At 42.4% G+C, this 27,840-nt stretch overlaps 1 protein-coding gene across 2 annotated transcripts in view; it reads right to left on the bottom strand.

Annotated features, from left to right (window-relative positions):
• Positions 1 to 27,840, bottom strand: part of SLC22A7 (solute carrier family 22 member 7) — a 666,459-nt gene that overhangs the window by 502,480 nt on the left and 136,139 nt on the right. For both annotated transcript variants that reach the window (XM_069608871.1, XM_069608870.1), the window contains exons 3-4: positions 26,145 to 26,248; positions 4,980 to 5,134 (exon numbers count right to left, since the gene is read on the bottom strand). In XM_069608871.1, coding sequence (XP_069464972.1) covers positions 4,980 to 5,134; positions 26,145 to 26,248 — 259 coding nt within the window. The remainder of the gene's footprint in view (positions 1 to 4,979; positions 5,135 to 26,144; positions 26,249 to 27,840) is intronic.

Raw genomic sequence — 27,840 nt, forward strand, 5'->3', positions numbered from 1 at the left:
ATTTGGACCTGCATTCTTATTCTGAGCTCAATGTATGATGTACATGCTTTTTTTCTTTGTTTTCCTCAAATTATTATTTTTTATTTTATTTATTGTGCATTTGGTTAAACAAATAAAACATTAACCACAGTACTTCATAACACCATATATAAAATACATGTTAAAAATGACTATAAATCACGATATTATCACATAAAAATATTTGATCCAATATAAATACCTCTTATCCAAAGAACACATATACATATTGCATCAATAAAACAACAAATTTCATCTAAATTATGCATGATCAATCTATACCAATTACAATCTTAAATAATTCATTCAGATTTGTGTCAATTAAATCAATGCTACCTTCCATAGAAAAACCTGCAGAAGTTATTACTAATGAGCTAGCTCCAAAGAGTGTGTTCCAAAATTGGTCACCCTGTATATCTTCATCGTGTGCTACAAATTCATAGTACCTTTTCTTGTATTGGACTTTTAAACAAGGACACCGGATTAGGACATGGCGACTAGTTTCCACAGTTTGATTACACAATCTCCATAATCTAGCCTCATCTGGTATATTAGTCAAACCATCACAATGCTCAAACAGGGGCAAGATATTAAAACGTGGATAGGTAATAAATCTACTTAGTTCGCAATCACATATTTTAGGTAAATACAGACAAGGTGCATTAACACGGAAACCCTGCAAGCAGTATTCCCCAAACAGTTTTGTTTGTTATGATATATATCGGTCCCAAACCTGTGTCTTTTGCTTTATTATGTCTAATACATTTGGCAGCTCCAACATTTCCTCAATAGAAAAATCAATATTAGTAAAGTGCGATAGTGCTGTTTTCTTTAATTTAGTAATAAAGGAATTCATTTTTCCTAAATACAAATTTGAAGCAATGAGACCAGAGAGTATACTTGTATCCGTCTTAGTCAGTAACAAGGATATATAACGCTTGCATTGTTGGATTAGCTAGATTGACATAATAGAAGGCAAACCCAACTCACACCTAATAGTCTCAACTAGCCTGCTCTCGGCACACTCATAATAGATCTTAGAATTTTTCCATCCGTTATCCGTCAGCCAATGGATCCGAGCCATACATCAACCATGGTATAATATTTGTCAAGTATATCTTTAACGGACTCTCTAAATGATTTCCTCCCTTGCTCTTTAAAAATCTCTTTATCACCAATCATGTCTTTAGAATTCTCGGCGAGATGTAGTTGCCAAAAAAGGAGTGGGGTGGAGACAGTCAAAAAAGGGAGCCCAGGTAGATGTACTGTGTACAATTTCCAATGGGCCTCATTACAAGTTTGCGGTCTGGGAACTACGGTACCGGTAAGCTTGCCGGGACCGTAGTTCCCGGACCGTCAAACTATGAGTTGTGCTCGCGGGTGCCTTTCTGCCCGCCAGGATCTGACCTGATGGGCAGAGCAGCACCCGCGAGCACAGCATCCCGCATGCATGAATGGTGCCGGTGCATGCGGCTTCCCCATTTCCATTGAGCCCTATGGGGCTCAAATGGGAATGGGGAAGAATGTTTCCCATTGCCCTGGCATGGGCAATTACCGGGTCCGCCGGGGTTGTACTACCCCGGTAATTGCCCATTCCAGGGTGCCGGGAAAACACCGACTCTGGCAGCAGCCGTGCCTGTATTACAGGCACGGCTGTCCGCCAGGGTCGTAATGAGGCCCAATATGTTGTTAAGTCTGGTTTACGCTTGGTCCTGCCTCCTATCACCAACATCTTAGTTTTAGTTGTGCTCATTTGTAGTTGATTGATGGCTGTGAATAGCGAGAGGGCATTAATAGATCGTTGTAAGCGAATGGGCGTCTAATGTATCAGGATAGGTTCATCGGCATATGTAAGCCATGATACATGTTCACCCCCAATACGAGGTGGGAAATTACTTTCCTTCCCAGTATAACATCTAAATCTGATACATAAAGATTAAATAAGAAGGACGCAAGAACGCACCCATTTCAAACCTTTGTTTGTGTTAACTGGCCAGGAGAGAGTCCCCTCTTGTTCAAGTCGGACCCGATGTTCCATTATGAAAGGCTGTAATATAATGTAACAAGCTAGTATCAAGGCTCCATTTATCCAATTTGTTCCACAATATTGGGCGTGAGACAGTGTCAAAGGCCTTAGAAAAGTCTATGAAACATAGATAGATTTTCTGTTTAGAATGATGTGCTTCAGAGGCCAGATAATGAAGGGCGCAAATATTATGACTTCTATTGTGCACCTTTCAAAATCCTGTCTAGAATCTTTTTAACAGACACTTCTCCTTAACCCAGCTACTGAGCTTCCTCAAAATGAACATAGCAAAGGTCTTAGCACTAGTGTCAAGCATGACGAGAAGCCTGTAGTTGGAGGGATCATGGGCACCACCCTTTTTATAAAGAGGCACAAGTATGGCTCCCCTCGATCTATCGGGGATCTCGCCAATGCTTAATATATGATGGACACACAAAGTGCCAATGACCGAGTCCAATAACTCGGGTGGGATTTCAATGCAATTGCAATGGGACCAGGCGCTCTGGAGGATTTTCATTTCACTATCACATCATAAATATCATCTTTGTTAAAACCTGATACTGGCACAATCGCCTCTTTCAGAATTGCTATTTTAAGACAAATCACATATTGTTCATAGGAAAGTGAGGTAAAATGATGAATCCAAACTTCCTCAGAAGTGGGGTTTAATTCCTGTGCGGTGTTTCCATCTATAATAGGACCAAAATGTCCTATTGTCAGTTATGCCTAGTAATCTAAAAAGGTACTTCCAATGTGCACTATTTAATGAATGGCAGTGTTGTCTCAGCCAGTTTTTATATTTGGTTTGGAGCTAAACTAACTGCCCATTTCTTTTTTCCTATGATGCACGGACACATCAAAAGAACCTTTCAATCACCTGCTTTCATTATCCCAAATGCATCGTAACTTTCTGAGGCAGTGATTGTTGACATAGTCGCCCGTAAATTCCAATTATGTTTTAGACCATTCTCCAGCCCCTGATCATCGGAGCAGGGATACTTTCTCTGTTGACTTCTTTGCTGAGTTGATCTGATTGTTAACATTTATGTTGGGACTAATTTGTTTGAATGTATTAAGTACTCCCACCTGGGAAGTCCAAGGGATCAGAAAATGATCACTTAATGACATTGGTGTTAAATTAATAGGGCTGCAAGATTCACAGTGATTTGCACGAAGGTGAAATGTTCAAGGGAGAAAAGACAGAAAGTTATTTTACTGAAAATAACCATGACACACTGAGTACCTCGCAAGTGGACGACATCGACAATTTGATGCCTTAAAGAGACAATTGGCTGGTAAAACAAAGGGATTAATTCTGTGAGGCAACTGCAACACGATCCCATAGAAAGAAATTAGTCAGCATTGCTCATGATTGACAAGGCGGAGTCGTTGCTACGAAGAGATTCCTCTGCAGCTGTGTCTGTTTTCCCTGGCATCGATGACATGGGAAAACAAAGGGTACAGACACATCATCTGTGTCAGTGGATTGTGACAAATGGTCCCTCACCTCCACTATACTTGGCTGAGTATGGCATAAAGTTGACATCAATTCTTACAGTCCATTGTACATCGACGAATATACAAGGTTTCCAGTGGTACAAGTGGCAGATACTACAGCATACACCAGTGTTGAGTGGGAGTACAATGGACTCTCATTCAATGGTCTTCAATACAAACAACTCTCAAAATTCCTTGACTTCAACGCCCCGAAAGCCCCTGATGTGGCTGCAAGCCAATGGAATGATAGAACGATTTTAGACAAAGCTCAAGAAAGCAATTGAACAGTCGGAGGTGGAAGTGATCGCTGTACAGTAAGCAATCGCCCCAACACCCCAAACCCTAACACACTCGCTGCTTATGCAGAAGCAATGATAGGGCATGAAGCCAGACTCTCACAGGTTGAGCAACCTTCAGCGAAGAACAATGGAGGAATAAGAGAACGTGAGACCAGATGCAAAAGAAATCCAAAACACAAAAGAAAAATGGTGTGCAAGTGAACCAATATTAATAATGGGGATACAGTGGGTGCTGACAAAGCAAACAAGTCAGACTGCCACTTCAACCAAAGGCCAATGATGGTGACCCAGATCCATGGATCCAAGGTGATTCCAGATTCAGGGATAAAAGAGGCAACTAGCGATACATCCCATTTCAAAATCTTTTTCAGGACCCAAAAGACCAACAACGAAAGAAGCGCCCTAGGATGTCAACCTCACGAGGAGTCACTTGAGATAAATGATGATCAAGTAATACCTGCCTAGAGGAACCAAGAGCCAGAGCGATAGCAGGAACCAGTCGCACAATGGGATCCTCAAGGAGAATGAGCTCAACCATGAGAAGGAGAAAGCATATCGACTCATTCAAGACAACTAAAGAAGAACTTTCAGATTAAAGAATCGGGAGATGATGTACCTTCATAGGGCACTGATACTGGAAGGAGGGATTATTCAAATGTGGCTTGACCTAACACAGCACCTGTAGAAAGCATGTGGTTGCGGAAAAGGATGTCAATAGGGCAGGTGGAAGGGTGGAGTCACTGGGGAGCAGGAGGTTCGCCTCCTCGCTCATGGTGTATTTCTGTATTGGTAATAAAGGTATATTTGCAGTTACCAAAGAGCTTGTCATCTTTACAGCTAGTACAGGTCTGACCCTAGCTCCCATCCCCACCATTTGAAACATTACCCCTTGACCCTCTTCTGTTCCCTGACATGTCGGTCTAGTTTAGCCCCTGGGCATGCACATTCTTTTAATGTTATTGTGAACATCTTTGTTCTTTTAGTTTATGATGTATTTTAAGAAATTTGCATATGCTTGTTTTCCACCCCACACCGACATATTGTGTAATTGGAGTACCAGAGATCATATCAAGACAAGCACAGAAAGGTGTAAATGCACAAAAGCAACGGTATGTTTACTCCCCTACCAAGTTACTTACTTAAAGCCACTGTGATTATGGACAATCCAGACAGTGACACACCAGACAGGGACCTGAAGACAGCAAGCATGGTGTAATTGACCGAGGCTGCTGCCGCCATCCCGAACACCAGCGTAAAGACATAGCACGCCAGGAGCATCGTCCGCCGGCCATACCTGTGTGGAAGCACAAAACACTATGCCTGTTAGGAACCATTGACCAAGCATGTGGGGGAGCCTAAAGGGTTGCTACAGGTCAACGTCTCTAATAATTAGCAGGACCTTGATGAATGCTTCAAGGATGAATCCAAAGGGCTTAAATGGCTGAACACAACAAGAAGAAATGTGTACGACTTCATAAATACATGCAAACTCACCAAATGGCCCAAAGAGCAAGGCAAATCCCACCAAGCATTGCTGGAGTTCATTTCATTGAATGAACACTGCCCCAACATAATCGATCAATGAGCCAAGATGCAATGTGCCCCGTATAATGTGCCCAACAGAAATTACTTTCAGACACAGCAGCACAATTAATGTACAGATGCTCTAATTAATGTGCCCAGGTGAATAGGCAAGAGATGATTTAGTGCATGATAAACATGCAGAGCTGGATTAAGGTACCACAGTGAATATATAGATAGTGCATGACAAATGTGCATAATATAGTGCATGACAAATATGCATAATATAGTGCACGATTGATATGCAGGACAGGATTAAGGTACCAGAGTGAATATATAGATAGTGCATGACAAATATTCAGAATTTAGTGCGTGATTAATATGCAGGACAGTATTAATGTAACACAGTGAATATACATATAGTGCATGATAAATATTCATAATTTAGTGCATGATTAATATGCAGGACAGTATTAATGTAACACAGTGAATATACATATAGTGCATGATAAATATTCAGAATTTAGTGCATGATTAATATGCAGGACAGTATTAATGTAACACAGTGAATATACATATAGTGCATGATAAATATTCAGAATTTAGTGCATGATTAATATGCAGGACAGTATTAATGTAACACAGTGAATATACATATAGTGCATGGTAAATATTCAGAAGTTAGTGCATGATTAATATGCAGGACAGGATTAAGGTACCACAGTGAATATACATATAGTGCATGATAAATATTCAGAATTTAGTGCATGATTAATATGCAGGACAGTATTAATGTAACACAGTGAATATACATATAGTGCATGGTAAATATTCAGAAGTTAGTGCATGATTAATATGCAGGACAGGATTAAGGTACCACAGTGAATATACATATAGTGAGTGCATGATAAATATTCAGAATTTAGTGCATGATTAATATGCAGGACAGTATTAATGTAACACAGTGAATATACATATAGTGCATGATAAATATTCAGAATTTAGTGCATGATTAATATGCAGGACAGTATTAATGTAACACAGTGAATATACATATAGTGCATGGTAAATATTCAGAAGTTAGTGCATGATTAATATGCAGGACAGGATTAAGGTACCACAGTGAATATACATATAGTGAGTGCATGATAAATATTCAGAATTTAGTGCATGATTAATATGCAGGACAGGATTAAGGTACCACAGTGAATATACATATAGTGCATGATAAATATTCAGAATTTAGTGCATGATTAATATGCAGGACAGTATTAATGTAACACAGTGAATATACATATAGTGCATGATAAATATTCAGAATTTAGTGCATGATTAATATGCAGGACAGTATTAATGTAACACAGTGAATATACATATAGTGCATGATAAATATTCAGAATTTAGTGCATGATTAATATGCAGGACAGGATTAAGGTACCACAGTGAATATACATATAGTGCATGATAAATATTCAGAATTTAGTGCATGATTAATATGCAGGACAGTATTAATGTAACACAGTGAATATACATATAGTGCATGGTAAATATTCAGAAGTTAGTGCATGATTAATATGCAGGACAGGATTAAGGTACCACAGTGAATATACATATAGTGAGTGCATGATAAATATTCAGAATTTAGTGCATGATTAATATGCAGGACAGGATTAAGGTACCACAGTGAATATACATATAGTGCATGATAAATATTCAGAATTTAGTGCATGATTAATATGCAGGACAGGATTAATGTAACACAGTGAATATACATATAGTGCATGATAAATATTCAGAATTTAGTGCATGATTAATATGCAGGACAGTATTAATGTAACACAGTGAATATACATATAGTGCATGATAAATATTCAGAATTTAGTGCATGATTAATATGCAGGACAGGATTAAGGTACCACAGTGAATATACATATAGTGCATGATAAATATTCAGAATTTAGTGCATGATTAATATGCAGGACAGGATTAAGGTAGCACAGGGAATATAGTGCCCAAGGTAATATAAAAACAATGCTTCTCGAGTTTACAGTGCCATAATAAAGATTTTGCTTTCTGTCATGTGATGAATCCGTGGATGTCGTCCCCTTTTCACTAAGGGGATTCCCTTTGCATGAGAACAACGACGGCTATTTTATTTTTATTATAATTGTTTAAAGTGCAGACCCAGCTCGAGAGCAACGGAGCGCTGTACAGAGAGTGGGTAGCTCCCATTTGGGCTGTCATCTTTTGACAGTAGCACAGTACTGCGAGGTTGGTGTGTCGGTATGTGCGTCCATTGGAATTAGGCTTTGGTCAGGTGTTGCTGAAGGGGCCATGTTTTCAGAGATTTGCAAAACTGGATTATAGTGGGGGCTTTTGGAGCCGATTCTGGGATCGAGTTCCAGAGGGTGGGTGCATGACCTGACAATAGATTGATTGGTTGTGGGTCCTCTCTTTGCGGATGAGATGTGATTCAAGCCGGTTGGTCGATTTGCTGCGCAAGGAGTGAGTGCCACAAAATATGTGGAGCTTAGCTTCCAGGTACGCTGGTGTGCTACGCATGTCTGCTTTGTAGATGATACATGCAGTCTTGAACAATATCCTAGTTTTTCGGTCAAAGATCTGTGCACCTGTAATAGGACATGCTGCAGCGTGGTGGACTGCTTTTAAAGGAGCCACGTGAGCAGCTGGCAGCCCTGTCAGGAGATCATTTCCCCCATCGATGTGCAAGACCTCAAGGGCCTACGGCCTTGAATTCCTGCTTCGGGATGAAGGGTTTGATTTTTCGAATGGTAGAGATTCTGAGCCAGGCTATTTGGGCCTTCTTGACTATGTGTTTCTGGAAGGACAGGCTGCTGTATATGGTGAAGCCTAACAATGTTGCTGAGTCTGAGAGCTGGGGATCAAATCCTTGTAGGCGCATCTAGAACTTGTGAGAGACTCCGAGAACGGGAGAAGAGCCCCAATGACAGTTGTGAGAGACCAGTGATCACCCAGAGGATGGTTGGAGGACCGGAAAGGCTAGTGGGGACCCAACGAGACAGAGAGATACGAAAGTAAGGGCCTGGGACCCACGTATGAAGTTGGAGTGGCAGTACCTAAGAGGTTAAAGCACCATAACTGCCACATTCCTGAAGAAGGGAAACAAGGGTCTGGGACCAACCTGTGAAATCAAAGTGCATCCAGAGCGTTCCTGCTCGTGGCAGTACCTGGAAGGTTAGTGCACATGGCCTGCAAAGTTCCCAGAGAAGGGAAATAAGGGTCTGGGACCCACCGGTGAAATCAAAGTGCATCCAGAGCGTTCCTGCTCGTGGCAGTACCTGGAAGGTTAGTGCACATGGCCTGCAAGATTCCCAGAGAAGGGAAATAAGGGTCTGGAACGCACATGAGAAACTGAGTTGTATCCAGAGGCATCTACCTCATGGCAGTACCTGGGAGGTTGGTGTACCAGGGCTGCCAGGTTCCCAGAGAGGGCAAATCAGAATCTGGGACCCATACCTGTTAACCTGAAGTTGTGTTATGAAGAGCAAGACCTGGCAGGAGAGTGAACCAGGGTTTTGCCAGAACTTGGGTGAGAAATGCCATGAGTGGGGAAGTTCTCTTGGCATTGGGAAGTCTGAGAAAGAGCAAGACCTGGCAGGACAGTGAACCAGGGTTTTGCAAGAACATTGTGGGAAAAGCCAAGAATGGAGAAGTCCTCTTGGCATTATGAAGCATAAGAAAGAGCATGACCTGGCAGGACAGTGGACCCGGGGTTTTGCCAGAATACTGGGCAAGAAGCCACGATATGAGAGTTCCTCTTAACATTGTGAAGCTTGAGAAGACCAGGAAAGAAAGGCATATACCCCTTGGTGTTACATTGGAAAACTAGTGAAAGACCAAGAGAGGAGGATAATTCTCTTAACATTGTTGAACACTTATGAAGCCATGGGAAGGGAGTCATTCCCCCTGGTGGTTGTGAGTCCTGTCTAACATCAAGAGAAGGGAGACATTCTCTTGAACTGTGGTGAGCGACAACCGTTGGAACTTTGTTTTGCACTTGTTTGGAACTTTGTGTTTTTCACTGTGGAACTTTGCTTTGCACCATTTGAGAACTTTGATTTACACTTTTTGATGAAAAGACTCATCTCCTGGGGAAGGGAACCAAAACCTAAGGAAAGAATCCCTCGAAACCAGGAACTGTGAGTCGTCCAGGAGAGAGGAGCCATTCTCCAGGACAAAGAACATTGGCATATTAGTTAGTTTAGTTACAAGAGTAAGGGGTTGGAACTAGGTTTTGGACCCAGGATGGTGGATGATATACTTTATACGTACATCCTGACAGAGTCCTTAGTATTTGGTTTGAGGCAGGGAAAAACCTCTCAGTAATAGAGCTAGGTAGGTTTTTCCCTTTTTTTCTTTTGAATATAGGTTTATGGCAACCAATACACCACTCCTGTGTCAGTCTCCTACCTCCTGTCAGACTCTAGCGGCCCTTGACCTCGTAGTGTAGCCGTAGAGTCTTCAAGATAATACTCTTCCTAAGTGAGAAAACAATAAGACACTCTGGGAAGGCTATTAACCAGAAGATGGACACCAGTCGAGTGTTGTCATTGTAAGACTGCACAGGAATACTCCAAAGGAAGACCAAAAGACAGGAATACCTGCAGAGGAATATATAGATATCACTGTACAGTGGAAGGCTAGCAACCAGACAAGAACCGGGGAATCAAACAGATGGACTAACCTGTGGTGAGAGTAGTTATTGAAGACCACAGTTAGGTGAAAACCTGAGAATTCAAAATGTTTTTTTTCCCTGCAAGACAGCAATTATCAGAGTAAATATTGTGAAGTTAATGGGAAAAAACAAAGAACCACACCAAACGTATTGTGAAAACAGGCTTACCAGGATGTAGGCACGGAGAGGATATTGGTTGCTGGTCCAGAGGAAGAAGGAGCTACACTGATGACACAAGGACGCCCAAACCTAGATTGGCGAGTCTCTAGTTCTAGGTGCGCCACTGGACCCGACGGCACGAAGACGCCTAGACCTGGGGTGGCGAGTCTCTAGTTCCATGTACGCCACCAGACCCGACGACACAAGGATGCCATACAGATCGGAGACGATGTCTGAAGAACTGTGGAGTCCCAAGGAGAGAAGAGCACAGTCTGTTCTGGGGAGAGTGCAAAACAGTGATCCTACAGTCCCAATCACTTGGTAGGAGGTCAGTAAGTGTAATGGAGTGGGACATAGTCGGGGTTCTGGAACGTGAATGTTAAGCTCCGTAGACAACACGCAAAACAAGGACTGGGCGATACGGTCCATCAAGCAAAACAATGGTCTAGCAACTTGCGAGCAAAAAAACAAAGCAGATAAGGACAAGGCAAAGTAACGTAGCTTTCAGCAAGGTTCGGCAACTGGCGGACAGAGACAAAGGCAGACAAGGGCTAGACGAGATGAGGCAATCCAATATATCAGGTCCGTAGTCAAGAAAAGATCCAAGGGCAACAGAGATTCAAGACAACAACATAGCTTAAACAGAAGCGCCCCACTCGGGTAACGAACGGCTTAAGAGCCCGCAACCATGTGACACTGCAGAACGTGTCACTTGACCCGGAGTCTGAGAATGCTGTGCTAGTTTCCATGGCAATCGGCAAAGCTCCAGGAAGCTAGTACGTGCCGTGAGGAAAACCCTTTATGAAAGGGGTAAAACGTGGTGTCTGGGCCTTAACAATGGAACATAATGTGAAACTGTATGATCGCTCTGCAAATCCTGCATGCCACCAGGTACCCGTTTGCTGACACTCCACACCCTTACATTAACTTTAATGACTAATCAGTCTAAATGCCATTGTTGATGGAAAAAAGAAAAATTGATACCTGGAACACATTTATTGCACAAGAGAGTATGTAAAACACGCAGGGAGTGATGGCTGGAGAAGGGCAGCAGAGAAGCGATGGGACGTCTTAGGGAACCTTCCTGAAAACAACTGAAAAATAGAGGGATATGATGGTTGGACATGTCAGAACCTGGAGCTGTGGAGCAACACATGGAGACGGATGGCAGAGGCATGGTGGTGCAATCACTAAACTGACTACGCTGCGGTCTAAAGTATTAGCCAGCAGGGGGCGCATAAAGCAAGTTATCATTCTGCTGGCATTCAAATATTATAGATTTACCTCATCAAAATCAAATTGGCTGCAGGTTACTCTAAAATATGGGATACCCTCCTATAAACCACAATACTCACAGGTGCATTAGTCTCTTTCCCATTCCACTATAGAACAAAAGCTTTGCTACTTCCTGTTCACACCTAATTTTCAGCTGCACTGTCACACAGCTATGGTTGTGTAATAAAAAGTTGAGCACGGTATGAAGGGACGCACTTATAAGCTGCGAGAGTAGCGCTGTCCGGGGGGAGGGGACACTTTTTCCGTTAATGCTGAGATAAAATGCTGAATAAAACGAATCCATAAACAGTGGAACACAGGTAAGTATAATTAACTTAGTGATAGAATCAAACGCTGTAAATGGTCCTTAAAAGCGTGCCTCTGCTTTAAATGCAGGCAAGCATTTTGTTTGCGGCAAAGGTCGCCGCAGCTGGTTTATTAGCACAGAGCATGCGATCCCAGGCCAGTGCTAAAGGAAGCACACAGTGATTGTTATTTTTTTGGGCCAACTGATCAGAGCTCACAGGGTCCGCTAGGAAACAATGAATGTAGAACCATTTTATAACTCAAAATCATTTTATGAAATGTGATTTTCAGATGGAGCCAGCGAGAACCACTGCAGTTTCACATCGCCCATAGACCTTTTTTCCTGGGAAGAGTGTTAGAGGGTTCCCAATGTGCAACAATTATGCAGCAGTATGTCCGCGGTTCAAGGCTCTGATGGTGTCATGGTGGGTAGCCGTTCCAATGGGAGTCAGGAAGAGGCGACCGGGGCAGAATAATATAGTTTCAATCACTTAATTTTGTGTGTGGGAATTGGGGGTGGATTGTGACATCACAACTCTATGTTTAAGGGCGGTGTGGAAAGGTTATGGACCCAATGATTAATCGTAGTTTATGTCTCTCTATATGAATCCAAGATGCGAGGTCCAATCATTTTTGTGTGGGGAGATTTTTTTTTAATGTTTCACGATTGCAAGTGCTAATTAATCTGCTTTCTATAAAGGTTCTTACTGTAGTGGCGGTTCTTTGACAGCACCTTTTCATGCAGTTCTGTTCCATGAGCTGTTTGCATTTGCTGTTCCAGCTGTGTCTGGGGCCCTGAATAAAACTGTGTTACTTCTTGCACTGGAGTAGACTGCTTTTTGACTACTTTTGTAATTTTTGGTGAGTTTTGAGAGGCGACCCACGATACATTTTTGGAGGCCCTAGCAAGATATGTGAGCCGTTCGACCGAAGTGTGAGAATTTCAGCCGTGCTCCCAGAGGAGTGCGAGACAGTGCCTGTCGCCCAGTACAAAGATCTCGAGCCAAGAGAGGTCCGTGGACACCACTTCCCAAAGGTACGCTTGGTCCGACTTTACCTTACGCTGACCGAAACTGCAGGCCTTTAAAGGGAGATTTTGGGGTTGAAAGATGTGGAGAATCTCCTAAAAGGACACGTGAGTGTACCCGTGCATGAAAGAGCCAGGAGCTGTGGGGACTTTTTGTGGTGTATAGGGCACACCCCGTTAGTGGTGAATAGGGCGATTGGCTGTGCTAGTCTTAGATATTAGGTTTGCTGTCTTGGTAGGGGGCAGGTAGATGGTGGCACATCTGCATTAGAGCAGAGGGTTGTGTAGTTAGTGGCAGTCCTTGTTAGACAAGAGTTGGGTGTAGTGCTGGCAATTGGTATAGTTGCGATATTTTATTTCTTTTGGGGAACAGTTTATTTGGTATATGCGCACACGTGTTTGTGAGTAGCAGCAGTTTGTTTTTTAGTGTTGTGAAAAGTGATCGTAGTGTTTATTTCATGTGACTGTGGAAGGGACGGAAGAGCCAGAGCCAAATTAACCTGTAAATAGCACAAGGGCTGTGTAGTGTGAATTGTTGATATAGTTGAACGAGAGGAGGAGTACAGCTTTTTCTAACACATTAATAAAGGGCTTTGTTGTTAATGCGGTGGGCCTATGGAGAAGGACGCTTCTATAATAAAATGATTTAACAGGGTGGGTCTGTGGAGAAGGCCATTGTGAGTAGAATATTGAGTGGGAGGTGTGAGAAGGCGGGCCCATGGAAAAGGTCGGAGTGAATGAAAATAGGGCGACCGAGTAAAGCGGTAAGTATACAGGTTCAGTGAGTGGGATTGTTTGAAGAGAGAGTGACATTTTTAAAGATTTAATTTGTAAAAAGAAGGAAGTTGGGAGAGAATAATATTTTAATAAGGAAGGAATAGGCAGGGCAATGACGTCCTACTGGATGGACGCTCCATTTAACCACCTGTGTAGACGTTTAACCCAATACCGCGATAAGATATCCAAGTACCATTTTGAATGGGTGCACAATACAGTGGCCAATTGTTATAAAGAATGGCCTGGGGAGGGAATGTTTTCAATAAGCACATTATAGAACATATGTACTCATATTTTGCAGCCAAACACAAAGGAGCAAAACATAAAAAAGACATTACATCCTGGGGCTCTGGAAATTATACGAAGAGAAAGAGAAAGAATAGGAGAAAGGGAAATAAGAGGAAGAGCAAGGAAGTGCACCACCCCACCTTATACGATATACCCGTTATTAAAACCAGCTGCAGGGTACACACATTTTAAACGAGAGTCTCTAGCTAAAGAGGGAACACATGCAAAGAAAAGTGAGAACAGTACAAGCATTATTGATAAGGACGAGAAAGGGAAGAGGAAATATTTAAACAACATAAAAAATAACGCACAGCAACAACTTGACAGCGTATTCAAGGAGGCAGAAAAAGCAATGGAAAAGGAAATAGACGAGAAAGGAAAAGGACAGGAGAAGGGAACAGATAAACAGGGGTGAACAGCAGGACATATTAAATTTAAAATAGATAAATGGGCATAAAACAAGGACAACATCAAAACTGATATGGTGGGCGAAGGGCACCCATGCCAGGCTGGGAAGACAGCGCTAACAGCAATCATTGAGATGATGAAACAGACAACCAGCCTTTGACAGACAGAAGACCGGAAAGGAGAAGGGATGCGAGAGAGGAGGAGGAAAGAGAAGAATCACTGGGTTGCCGGGGAAACAGGCTTCGCAGCAGGAAACCCAGAATAGCGGTAGCAAAAAGACCACAATGTGGCAATAAGCGCAGGGCATGCACGCAGATGCGCTTTTACAGAAAACAAGGGGCGAGGTTCATTATATATGGTGGCAGACAATGGACAGAGATAAACTATTTTACAGTTTACCTTCACTGATGGCAGGGACGAGCAAGCAGATTTATTTTTTTGAGAAAGAGACAGCGGGAATCCCAATGACAATAGGAGGGTTATAGGTTATAGTATCGAATCAAAAGGGTCGAATGACAAAAGGGTCGAGTCAATTCGACCGAAAAAAAGGATCAACTTTTTTTTTTTGGGGGGTTCCCCCCAGTTTTTGGTGTGAAAACACCTTTTTAAGCTAAACTAGAGCAACAAAAAAAATATATACATTTAAAAAAAATGTTGATCCTTTTGTTTTCAGTCGAATGCACTCTCACCTTTGGCATTCGATCCTTTTGTTTTCGAAACTTTAACTGGACACCAATAGGAGACAAAAAAGGTTTGCTGGCAGTCTTGCTTGTGGAGAGAAGTGACAAAATATGGCAACATGCCGGATACTCTGGGGTAAAATTAAGCTCTAATATAAACAATGGAGCGCCCTTTAACAATTATCGAGCACATGTTTGGAAGGCTCTGAGGGAACTGTATCCAGATACGTCAGACATGGGTTCTAATTTGGCTTGCAAACATGAAGCCTGATGGGAACCCGGCGGAATACATACAATCTATACAGGAAATGTGGATGCAGGAAAATAAACAGTCATGGGACAAAAAATACCTTTATTCTACCACATTTTAGCGAAGGGGCTCCCTGTTTCTCTTGAGAAAATATAGTGGTAATTGAGGCAAAGGAGTGGCCTAAAATACAGGTGACAATTAGTGGATAATGCTACCAGGGCAGAAGACAAATTGGTTCAGAAGAAACTGGCAAAAATACATATGGTGGGAGCGGTACTCACAGGGCAAGTTGTCATTCCACAGTCACAGCAAGGGGGGTTTCCAGTGGCTGTTATAATGCCACCAGGAGGTTACACTCAGGTGCTTCCCAATCAGCAGTGGGGAACAGTATAGATGCAGCAACAAACCGCATTTGTAAACACACAGCAGCCAGGGATCATGCAAGCAGGAAAAGAGGTGCATACATGGGACAGTACCAGACTGGGAGAGGGTATTATGCACATGGTAGGGGAATGGGATATTGGGGAATGGTTCCACATTTTGGAGTGCAGTGCTTTGCATGTGGGAATTTTGGACCTGTTGTACGGACATGCCCACTTGTTGCACAAGCAGGACAACATCAACAAACGTACATGCAGCAAACTCATCAACATGTGCAGATCCTACTACAACAACAGACATACATGCTGCAGACTTCACAGCAAGTGCCGGTAATACCTCAGCAACAGCATATGCAGATACAACCCGCACAAATACAATGTATTACTGCACAGGGACAGGGGCAGGTACAAGGTGGGGAAATAACAAGTACTGAAGGTACAGTGAGCTTATTTTAGGCTCTAGCACAAGTACCGATACCAGAAGGGGTAACAATATTGGGACAAACTACTATACCTCCATACACTGGAGTGACAATGGTGGGAGACAACCCGTTTGCGTCATCCGCAAACACTTTTTCCCAATAGGAGTGCTCACGGAGAGTGTGAGTGTGTCCTGTTATAACAGTAACTGAAGACCCAGAGGAGGAACTGGAGGTAGCAGATCAGATAGGACAGAGGGGATTTTCCTTTCTCATAGTTACTGGAGCAACAAAATTGTGCATAAATGAGGAACGATTTCTACTATCTAACAAAGGTTTGGACACACAAGGCATTTCAGGGACAATTTTGAAAGTTCCTCTGACAAAAGATTTCCCCTTGACAATACGGATGCAACATATTGTAGCACCTCTGTTGTATTCAAAAGACACTCCCATTAATATTCTGGGAAGAGACTTGCTAAACAAATTGAATGCCACAATTTCATTCTCAGAGAAAGGGATGGTGTGCTCCACACCGGGAATGTACCCAGTCCGGGTGGCAGTATTCATTCAGGCAAACTATGCACACAGCACAATGAGAGGGATACCTACACACATAGAGGTGTTTGTGTATTGGGTGCATGTGTTGTTGGGATGGCTGCCAGGGATTGGGGGAAATCCCTCCAATTCATTTTTGTTCAGGCCTCAGTTTCCCTCCTCTGTTAGCTCAGGCACACACACACACTACAGTACCTTGAGGAAGTGGTGGTACAAAAAGATATGATTATACTAGTTGCAACTGATAAAAATAACATGGAAACGTGATCAATACTATGCATTGATCCCACACTGACATTGACAGGAGTAAGCGACACAGAGTTATTTGCAACAAAAAGAGAATGAAGAAGGAGATATGGCGTTCGAACTAAGCCAGCCTTTCCCTGTGCACATAACAGAAAGAGCAATGCCCCAGATGACACAGATAACAAAACAGAAAGGACAGTATTTACAGGAAGATTTGGAAAAAGTGCCTAAGAATTTATGGACAACAGGACCCCATAATGTAGCAGTACTCAAAGGGGCGGGGGCGGTACACATCAAGTTAAAAGAGGGAGCACTACTGCCATGAGTAATCATATGAGTGCATATCCACTGTCACAAGAAGCAGATGAGGAAATATTTGAGACACTGCATGCCCAATGGCAGCAAAGCATAATACAGTTGAGCTCATCACCCTGCAAACACTGCCATTTATCTGATCAAAAAGGCAAAGGTAGGGGTGTGGTGTTTTATACCGGATATGTGCCCTCCAAATGACATTATTGAGGCAGAGTTTCCATTGATTTCCAACCTGGCAACAATTTTTTGCAATATTCCTGCAGAGGCACACCATTTTACTGGGGTGGACTTAAATGAACACCTTTTTCTCTATTGCACTATACCTAGACTCCAGGTATCACACCGCCTTTACATATCGCGGGACGCAGTTCGAACACACTAGAATGCCTCAAGGCTATAGCGAAGGGCCAAGCATTTTCAACAGAGTAATAAAAAAGTAATACAAATGGACTTAAGCAATTTACAGGTTGCTAGCACAATTATACAATATGTTGACGATTTGCTAGTGTGCAGTACAACAGAAGAAGAGTGTAGAAAGGACTCAGTGACACTACTAACACTGCTACCAGACAAAGGATACAAGGTGGACAGGGGGAAATTGCAATACTGTCAGAAAGAGGTGGTGTACTTAGGTCAGATTGTATCAGCAGATGGAAGAAACATAACACAAGAAAGAGTGAAGCAATACACAAGACTGCACGACCAAAGACAGTGAAAGAGGTGCAGCAGATTTTGGTCTTATACAATTATTGCAGAGCATGGGTTTTTGATTATTCGACATACACCAGGGCAGTGTTGCAAGCACTAAAAGACGCACAGAAAAACAAAACACACTTAAATTGGACAGCTGAAATGGGCAGAAACTTTGACGAGCTAAAAAACGAGTAAGCACATGCACCAGTATTAGCATCTCCTAATTACAAGGACAAATCCCACCTGTTTTCCCACTCAGATGGAAAAGCAATGACAGCATTTTTAACTCCGAAGAAAGGACAGGGACACACGGCACTTGTATACTATAGTGGGTCACTAGATGCTGTAATGTAGGGACACAGCAGGCACTTGCTGGTGCTGCATTTGCTTCTGAAAAAGCTTCCACAATATCCATGGGGTGCCCAGTGATTTTGTAGGTGGAACATGCATTGTATACTACAGAAAAGGAAATCGACATTGACAACACAGAGGTCTTCTTGGTACAATGTGATATTAACCAACCCAGCACCAGAAGTGGTGATGCGCAGGACAATAAACCCAGCAGAGTTAATTGCAGATAACATTGAAGAAAGGGATTATTTGCATGACTGTGTAGCATGCATTGACAGTAGCAAGGGTAACCCCGTAATTAAGGAAGAAGTAATCAAAGGGGGGGGCATGATTTTCATTGATGGGAGTTCCAGCATTGATCAAACCACGGGGCAAAGGCACTCAGGGTGTGCAGTGGCGGGGTATGGACGCAGAGTACAAAAAGGTGAGGAGTTGATAGTGTACTCACAGACACGATTGCCAAATCATTACTCTGCATAAGCAGCAGAATTAATAGCCCTGATTGAAGCACTAAAGATGTCTGAAGGCCAAACAGTGAACATTTTCTCTGACTCAGCTTATGTTACATCCACAGTACACTCAGGATTAGCAAGATGGGAAAGAAGAAGGTTTGGCGAGATGATAGCACAAGAAAAGTGGTCATGCCGAGGAAGCTACTACCAGTGGCATTGGAACAGCTTCACAATCCCTTTCACGTATCGACAGAGCATATGGCTGCAGGGATAACTGAAGACTGGTTTGTGCCAAATATGTATGAGTATGTTTCTGAGTATGTACGTAATTGTATGATTTGTCAAACGTTTTTACCAGGTCACACATTAAGAGTTGTTCAGGGAACATTGCTGTGACCGGAGGGCTTCTTCCGGGACTTGCATATTGATTATGTGGATATACAAGAGAGAAGTACTTCATACAAGTACTTGCTTATAGTGGTGTGTCCATTCTCAGGGTGGCTTGAGGCAGGTCCCTGTGTCCACAATGATGCCTGCTCTGCTGCAATATTTCTGGTGAGGGAGGTGTTTCCAATGTGGGGGGTTCCAATAAAATCTGTTCCGACAATGGCTGGCATTTTGCCAATGATTTGATGAAAGAGATCACAACACGACTGGGGATCAGGCATCAACAATGCACGGTGAACCATCCACAAGCCAACAGTTTGGCTGAAAAAAATAATGGACTGCTAAAAATGTGATTGGCTAAGCTTATGCATATGCTTGAAAAATCATGGGTGCACTGCTTGCTGCTTGCTTTGTTTGCCTTGAGAAATAGAGTAGATCATGCTGCTCAAACCCATCCTCCTGCGAGGCAACACATAGCTGGGTGTTGTCTCATGTCCTGATGAAGGTTGGCAGAAATTAAAGGGCAAGAGATCTGAAGCCCATCTTACATCAACCGAAACATGTGTCGACTGTTAGATCTCATGTAACAGATACAGAGGGCACATCTGTTAATCATAAGGGGTTTTAGCTCAAAGTTGTTTTGTATATTTTGGTATGGTAATTTTGTGATACCATGTTTTCCTGTTGTATAGAATATTAGGATGCCTGAGTGAATGAATGTGTATGAGTTTTAATGATGGGATAAAGACTTTGAGTTGTTGCTGTAGGTATCAAGTTTTGCAATGTTTTTATATATATGTTGAATTAAAATCACTCGCTGTGAATCACATAAGCAAGAGCACTCAGTCATCTCTTATCTATTGGTCCACTTTTTTGCTATATTAGTGAAAATCAGGTAATTGACGAAAACTATTAATTTGATGACTAAAAGGTAGAGTGACTTAAAAGCAAGGCCTATAGGCCACTGAGGAGGCATTGAATAATGGGTGGCCCTGACAGCCCTTTGCCTGTGGTGACCTATTGCTCCAATGGATCACTTGGTTTTTGGTGAGTTGCTTTGCCCTGTATTGTGGGGACCTCTCCCATAACCTACCCTCTCACACAGGACAGGCTGAAATTGGTTATCAGGCAGATTAGGCAGACTTGAGCGTGGGACTTTCAGCACTGCACACTGCCTACAGCCCCATGCTGCTCTTAGCAAGAGAGAAACATGTGTATCTATAGGTCTACCAACAGCTGTATTATAGGCCTCATCCCCACCAACCTCACTGAACCCCCACCACCTCCACATAAGAAGGAAGATCAGCAAAGAAAGAAGGATTGCCAAAAACAGGTGGAGGAACTGCAGTGTCTGTACAGTGCAACACTTGCACACGCCTCACCTCAAAAGATGCATGGTCATGGATAACAACTGCTGGAGGCAGGCGGTATGTGAAAGCAGGATGCTTAGCATATGTTTAAATGTGCAAGCTGCAGGGGAGCCAGGGTCAGTTCTATACATTTTATTGCAAAAGAAAGGTACACTGGCCTTGCCCATGTTGTGCCCGTTGTCTATAAGGGAAGCTTGAATGGGCCTTGAACATGCTGTTCATGTACCCATTTGTAAGGGGCATGCACAATGGCCTGACCATGCTTTACTTGTAACCATTTGCTTGGGAAGCTTGTCACACTCTACTTTAAAGACATTGGATTATCCTACTTATGGACTCTGATTACGTCCAAATTTGAGTTTACTAAAGCACCCACTATAAGAATTAAGCTTTGTCCCTCATTTTTAGACACCAGTCGTACCAGTGGGAGCGACTGGCTGAGAACTGTGATGGGCTACCACAAATGTGGTACCTGTACCCACAACATATAGGCTTGGCAACCAGACTCGCATGCAGTAGCAGAATGCTGCAGGGACTTTTATAAATTGGGTCGCTCCTAACATACGGACAGTGATCAACTTTGCTTACTCCAGAACGGCCTGCCTGGTGAATTATTCTACTTATGTGATCACACCCGAATATTGGCTACCCAACATACTGAAACGGCCATTTAGCAAAAGCTTGCCCATGAGCATCACCATTTCCTGGATTTCGCTCTAACAGGGGGTACTCATCCTTGGTGATTTTGCTGGGCTACTACTGCAGAAGACACAATACACATTTGATATGTATTCTAGAAATTATATTTTGTCCTGACGAAGGCCGCTAAATTGTGACACTGCAGTTGGGTGAAGAGGCAGCCGAAACACACTGTGGCGACCTTTAATATACAGCTACTACCAACACTGCTTAAACTAGAGCAGGTTAAACACAAAGAAAAAAAGAAAGTGAAAAGGGACACTAGAAAATACCAGGGTCCAGAAATGGTGTCTGTAATAGATATGTGTTGTTATGATTGTACACATTTATGCTCATGAATGTGTATAAATGAATTGTTTTGGTATGAAAAATGTGTCTCATTCTGGTACAAAATAAAAAACATGTTTTTAATAGAAATTAATAATTCTGTGGTACTGGTTTCAATAACTAGCGATAGGGAGTGTGACATAATAGCCTTGGCGATTGTTGCTGTTTGTTTTTGCCGGTATGCCCATGCAGACTGTCGTGAATATACAGATAAATTCTGTATATTTATCAAACAGGCACTTAAGACTTTCCTCTTCTACTAGTTACTTCGGCCCCCACTTGCCCTGCTTGCTCGTGTGTGTCCTTGCGCTCTAATGCCTACAGGCCTTGTCAATGCGCAATACAAATAAAGTAAATAAATAAAGGGGGCACAGAGATCAAGATCAAAGATTTTATCAACTGCAGGACAACTTTTGTAGTATATGCCATAATTTGTGTTTGTACAAAATTGTATGTGGGGAGCACCATCAGACAATTACGAGTTAGAATTAGAGAACATATGGCAAGTTTGAACAGCCAAGACCACAAGTTGCCACTTGCAGCCCATTGGCAGGAATGCCACCCGATGGCAGACAAGAACGACGTAAGGTTCATAGGACTCATGGAGTCAAAATGCATTTGTAACTTACAATCTGTTAAAGAGGGACTCAACACTGAGCATTAAATTAATGTTTTTCTGTAGCTATAGAGATCATGGACCATGGTTTATTAATATTTGTATCAACTGCGACAAAGCTTAAGGTTTGCATGCAGCACCTAATTAGCCTTTGCCAGGCCTATCACCCAATTACGTGATGCAACGTATACACTTAGTAACCCTATCACAAGTGATAACAATCACAAGCTAGATCAGACATATGTTGATGCACCCATCCAACTTACCAGAAACAGGGCACACTGTGTAATATAAGATTACTGTAGGGTCAGCCCTAATCTACCATTACAACAAACTAAGGGCCCTATTCATGGAATATTTGCCCAGTTCAAAGTGAATTTGCACTGCTGAAAAGTCTGGGCAAAGTCATGTTGTACTGCAAAACTGACTATGCACTGACTTTGCCCGGACTTTGCACTGCAAAAATACACTTTTCACGGTTCCATGAATCAGGGGTTGTGTCGGCAGTGCAACGTTACTTTTCTGCAGTGCAAATTCACTTTGAGCCGGGCAAATATTCCATGAATTGGGCCCTAAATATCAGTGAGGATAACATGAACTGCACATACCAGTATATTATTCTCATACCAACCACTAAATGACACAAGGCGCTATGCCAATACATTTAATTGCATCAGAGTGAACAACGTAAAGACTGCAATAGTGTTCTAGGAAGTATGCTAATTAGCAGTGACGCCACACTTTGATGCGTGCACGTCACACGTTTAATCAACACATAAGTATACAATCCTAATATGCTCACAATTTATTATTAGCACACCGTTTTATCTTTTGCCAGATCATCAATAAGCCTGAACAAAGCAATTGCAGCGAGTATGACATACAGAATATGACGTCACACATTCTTGTGTGTGACGTCACACGTAGGATTGGCTATATAAACAGATATCCAAAATGGCGGCAGCGTGCCCTGCACGTGCGCAGTGTCCGGGATCAACCCCAAAGAACAATTTCGAATATTGCTAAGATAAGCAGGGTGCGAACCCGACAGAGACTGCTGATAGGATCAGCAATCTTACAGCCATTAGATATTATGGCATTTTCTTGCTATAATAGCGTGCATGGTTGGAGATGCACTTCAGCACACCCAACTAGCTATAATACAGAGCTGATTCTAATATAAAAACACAAGAATTCTCACATTTTGTAAATGTGCTTTCACAGCACAGAGACTAGGGGCTAAAAATACTGCTTTATTATCAATGATGTGACTCACCCTGATTCATACCAATTTATTGACTATGGCATCTTGCCTTTACAGGTCTATATTTCCGTCAAAGGCTACTTTCTAGAAATGAGGGATCAGTCAAGAATACAATCAGATACCAATTGAGGTACCAATAGCTACCGATACCAACCGGTCATAGAAGTCAAGTGACACATAGTCCTTTCTATGATATATTTTTTACAGTATCTGAAAGAAGGTTTTAATTAGAAGATGAAGGATAATTGGACCATAGAGATCAAGCGATGCACACCGAATATAGTGATACAATAATAGTCATGTAACTAAGAGATCATACCAAGACTTAATCCAGTCCATTTCTCCCATACCCACAGGGAACCAGACCCAAGTCTATTTGGTAAGACCCACCATATTGATAAAATGAGAGAAACTCACTATAAATATAGTAATCAGGTGGCACTATACAAATGCATGCAAAACAGAAACACCTTTTACAAGTGGAGACTAGCAAGCTATCACTCATATCTCACATTTATAACTTTGAGAAATGTGGATCCTATTCACCTGGCACGGGTTAGTGGGTGCTCTGCACCACCCTTCTAGCAGTATAAGAGCAAAAATCACTGTGTTTAATGATCTTGATGAAACGATTATCAAATCTTTGAATGAGACCATATTCTTGTTCATTTTTTCTCATGTTTCAACTACCTGCGCTTTAATTATGAATTGGTATGTCAAATTTCTATATTGTTATTTCAACTTCACTTTCTGATATTGTAATTATATGTTATATTTTTTATATCAATTTGCAGGAATTAACACGACCCAGTGTCGAAACACATGTCGCCTGTCACAAGATAATACATTCAGTGCACAACAAAACTTGAATTTTTAAATGTATGGCTTGTACGGAAAATATCTTTTTGGTATAGCGCGACTCACTGGCACAACACAATTATCGATCTTTTCCCGTGATAGGTTTAGGGTAATGCTGGAGACGCAGCTAGCCAACCCATAATACCAGTGGCCCAAGCGCACCAACCAACGGTTATATCCTAACGCAACTTCTTTTCAGTGCAGAGAATACCGTCCAGATTACATGCTATGAACACATCTATAAACATTGCATGGTGGGGGCCCTGGCACATTGATATGCATACAGTGAACTTGCCCGAGCTTGCGGCCTAAAGGCTGGAGACCTTGTAATCTGTAAAGGAGATGACCACGATTGAGCATCCTTGGGACGCAGGGTGTATTACTGTAACAAAATGCATATCCTCTGAGGTGTAATATGGGGCAAATATCACAACACTCTTTTTGACAACAAAGCTAACAATTGGCAGTTTACTTCTGAGAAGTGGGCCTCCAACTCTGAATGAACGGTACATCACATTCTGGAATCTTCTGGCAATGAAGCAACTAACTATTAACATATCAGGTCAATTGCAGACATTCTGGGAGAATCAGAGAAGAGTATTGGATCACCTTAGGAAAATGGAGAAAGTATTGATATGCCCCAGCGGGACTGCAAGCTTTGAATCAAATTGGGTGAACAACGAGAATGAATTGGAGGATTAGATGGTTTAGTTGAGAGTGACATGAGCAAGCTCTATCGGACAAGGATTATGAAATGAATATCTAGTCACTGTTTCAAAATTGACCGGGAGGAGCTATGGGATTCTCATGGAAGTGAGTACATATAATGGCCTTCCATTCCTATCGAATGTGTAAAGTGGGGTGGGATGGGGTTTAAGGCTAATAGAATGAATTCCTTTAGGGATGAATTATGGGTCATTGAAGCGTCATGGAACAAGACCGGTGCTACATTACTATGAAATTTGTTTTTAAGCACAATAAAATCTACCTGGAAAAAATCAATAGTGATATCGCAAAGCATGCATCGTTTTATCAATTGCCATTTCCTATTTTAGGGGGGGGCTTGTTGGCCCAGGCCCTGATTCACGCCTTTCAACATATCCAATGCGCTGGATTCTTCCTTTCGTCCCTTTAGAGTTGCTGTCTCTCTCTGCACCCTTTCTCATCCTCAAACTGAACTTATTTGACTCAAGAAAATGTACATTTTCATTTTCCATGCTGACTAGCATTCCATTTTACCCATTTCATATTGACTCTCTAAAAGCTCAGTTCTTGTTTCTCTTCAATGCTTTTGGGAGTGGATATTTTGCAAAGAACAAAAATGGCCTTAGTTGAAGTATTTGCATGGATCCCTTTTTGGTCTGTATTATCCAGTGGGTTACTTCCCACTCCCTTATCTAGACTTCACCCTCCGAACCCTCAGCACATTAGCAGTGCTCTCAACTGCTCCTTTCCCAGTCCTGTTGTTGGCTTTGCTTTCTGATCCTTGCTGTATTGTTTTTACCCATTATACGTGCAGAAGATCACGTCCCATAACATAAAGCAAAGGAAATAAAACAGGACTTGCTGAGCTACTCACACTTAACCTGAGACCTCTGCATGAGCAACCATGAGCACTGGTTAATTCCAAGTCTTTAGGGAGGCGCCAATATTTAAAGAACAGCTGATGGCAATCTTCTGAGTCAACACCCCCTGAAAGATCATTCCGAATACCATGGTGCCTGGTCCTCCAATGGGACACATTATTGTTAAATGAAATGTCATGAACTCAACTGCTGTGAGATGCAATGCGCACAATGAACTCATTTGTCTCTTTGCTTAGCTTTCATCCACCAAAATTCTATGAGGTGCAATAGAAGCCGACAGCAGTGCCTTGTTGATTAGACGCCAGCTTGGCAATGCATTTAAAATGTTTTCAAGATGTACCCAAATTAAACCAGTCTGATGAAAAAATACTTTACCTATCTGACAGGTACCCGACTAAGATGGCCCCCACAGTCACACCAATGAAGAAAAAGGTGGCTGACGCTTGATTCAGACGCTTCTGCTCACAGACTAGGTCCCACTAAAAGAGAAAAGCCAGGGACAGTGTCAGTCATTCAAAACAAAAGGGACTTGCAATCATATTCTTTGAATGTCTAGGACACCACACAGAATGGGTTCATTTATTAATACAGTAAGCGTAGGGCATCTGGCCACCCCTTGTGTAAATTGAGTTACTCAAAGGATGATACATCCATGCCACGCATGTTTAGGTTGAACAGATAGGATCCCAGGGACCTAAGACTGTGAGGGAGGAACTCTGTGGCAGGAGGGGCGCCTTCTGTCCGTGCGAGCTCTGCTGATTAACACACTTGCCCTTTAAATGGCTTGGCTCTCCTCCTGGGAGATATGGGAGGGATCTAATGATGGATCAATACCCAGATGACATCTCCAGCAGACAATGTCTGCTTTGGGGACTGTCTCACTGCGGTCAGGGACGGATATCTCTTCCTTTTCTCAAGCTTCATCCGTCAAGGACGGAGTTTCCTTTGGTTTGTTGCTCTGCTGTTTCCCCAGAACTTTAATACAAAGCCTTGACCCACTCATTTCTTTTTCCTCAATTAAATCTCTTGGTTTTACTCTCGATTCTAATCTTTAAATCACATAGCTGGGCAGATAGCTCAAGCGCAACGTGCTTGCCTTGGGAACAGAACAATGCCAAATGTTTGATACCCTGTTCAGGCCGGCTCAGCCCTTTGCCCCCTATCCCACCAGGTGATAAACTGAGTAGCACAATGCGGGTCATAATGTTGGTAATAAGTACTAGGTGATGATATCATAGGAGGAATGAATTAGTCTCATTTTGCAAAAATGAATAAAACATGCTTCAGGGCAGAGGGTATAGGGTGGCTCGATGCGACATGCAGGGATGCCAGGTAACAATTATGGGAGGCACTTCGAGTGAAACCAAGAGACAATATATTGATTGTAAGTAAAAGGAGGGAATACAGAAGGGTCACACTCTTACGACAAAAGGAGTTGGCCCAGGCAGCGTGGGAGGACCTATAGGAGGTGGTGTTTAATAAGGATGTCAGGAGAATTTGGAAGGTGCTGGCTGCGGTGTGAGGGCCACACAGGTCTCATTTGAGTGAGCCCAATGTTAATGTAGGCCACCGGCTAACTCACTATAGTGCCATCTTCTCAAAATACCACGATGTAGTTTACACCCCCCTCTCTTCATGTGGCAAAGGCATTAGCTGGCCAACGTAGTAAAAGCCATCTCAAACCAACTACCATATAGGTCCCCTGACCAGGAAGTTGTCCCGTCAGACATATTAACGTCTAATATGAACCAGTGGGCACCCCTGTTATACAACACTTTTTGTGTTATTGTGCAGGGTAATATAATCCATGATACTTGGCATCGAGGTATAGTAGTTCCAATCTACAAGAAGGATGACAAACCTGACCCAAATTGTATTGCCCAATTTCCCTTCTGGATGGTTCATCCAAGATTTGGGGGTTCAGTGCTGAAAGTGCACCTGTTGGAATGGATGTCATCATTCAATATTTTGGGTGATATACAACTTGGGTTCAGGGAAGGGTTGGGGACGGCCACCACCTTATGCTGATTACTTCCAAATGTACTGTAATTAATGAAGGCACAATAGGTTT

Source organism: Ambystoma mexicanum, chromosome 4q (genome assembly GCF_040938575.1).
Source record: "Ambystoma mexicanum isolate Mex_15411 chromosome 4q, UKY_AmexF1_1, whole genome shotgun sequence".
Classification (NCBI taxonomy): Eukaryota; Metazoa; Chordata; class Amphibia; order Caudata; family Ambystomatidae; genus Ambystoma; species Ambystoma mexicanum.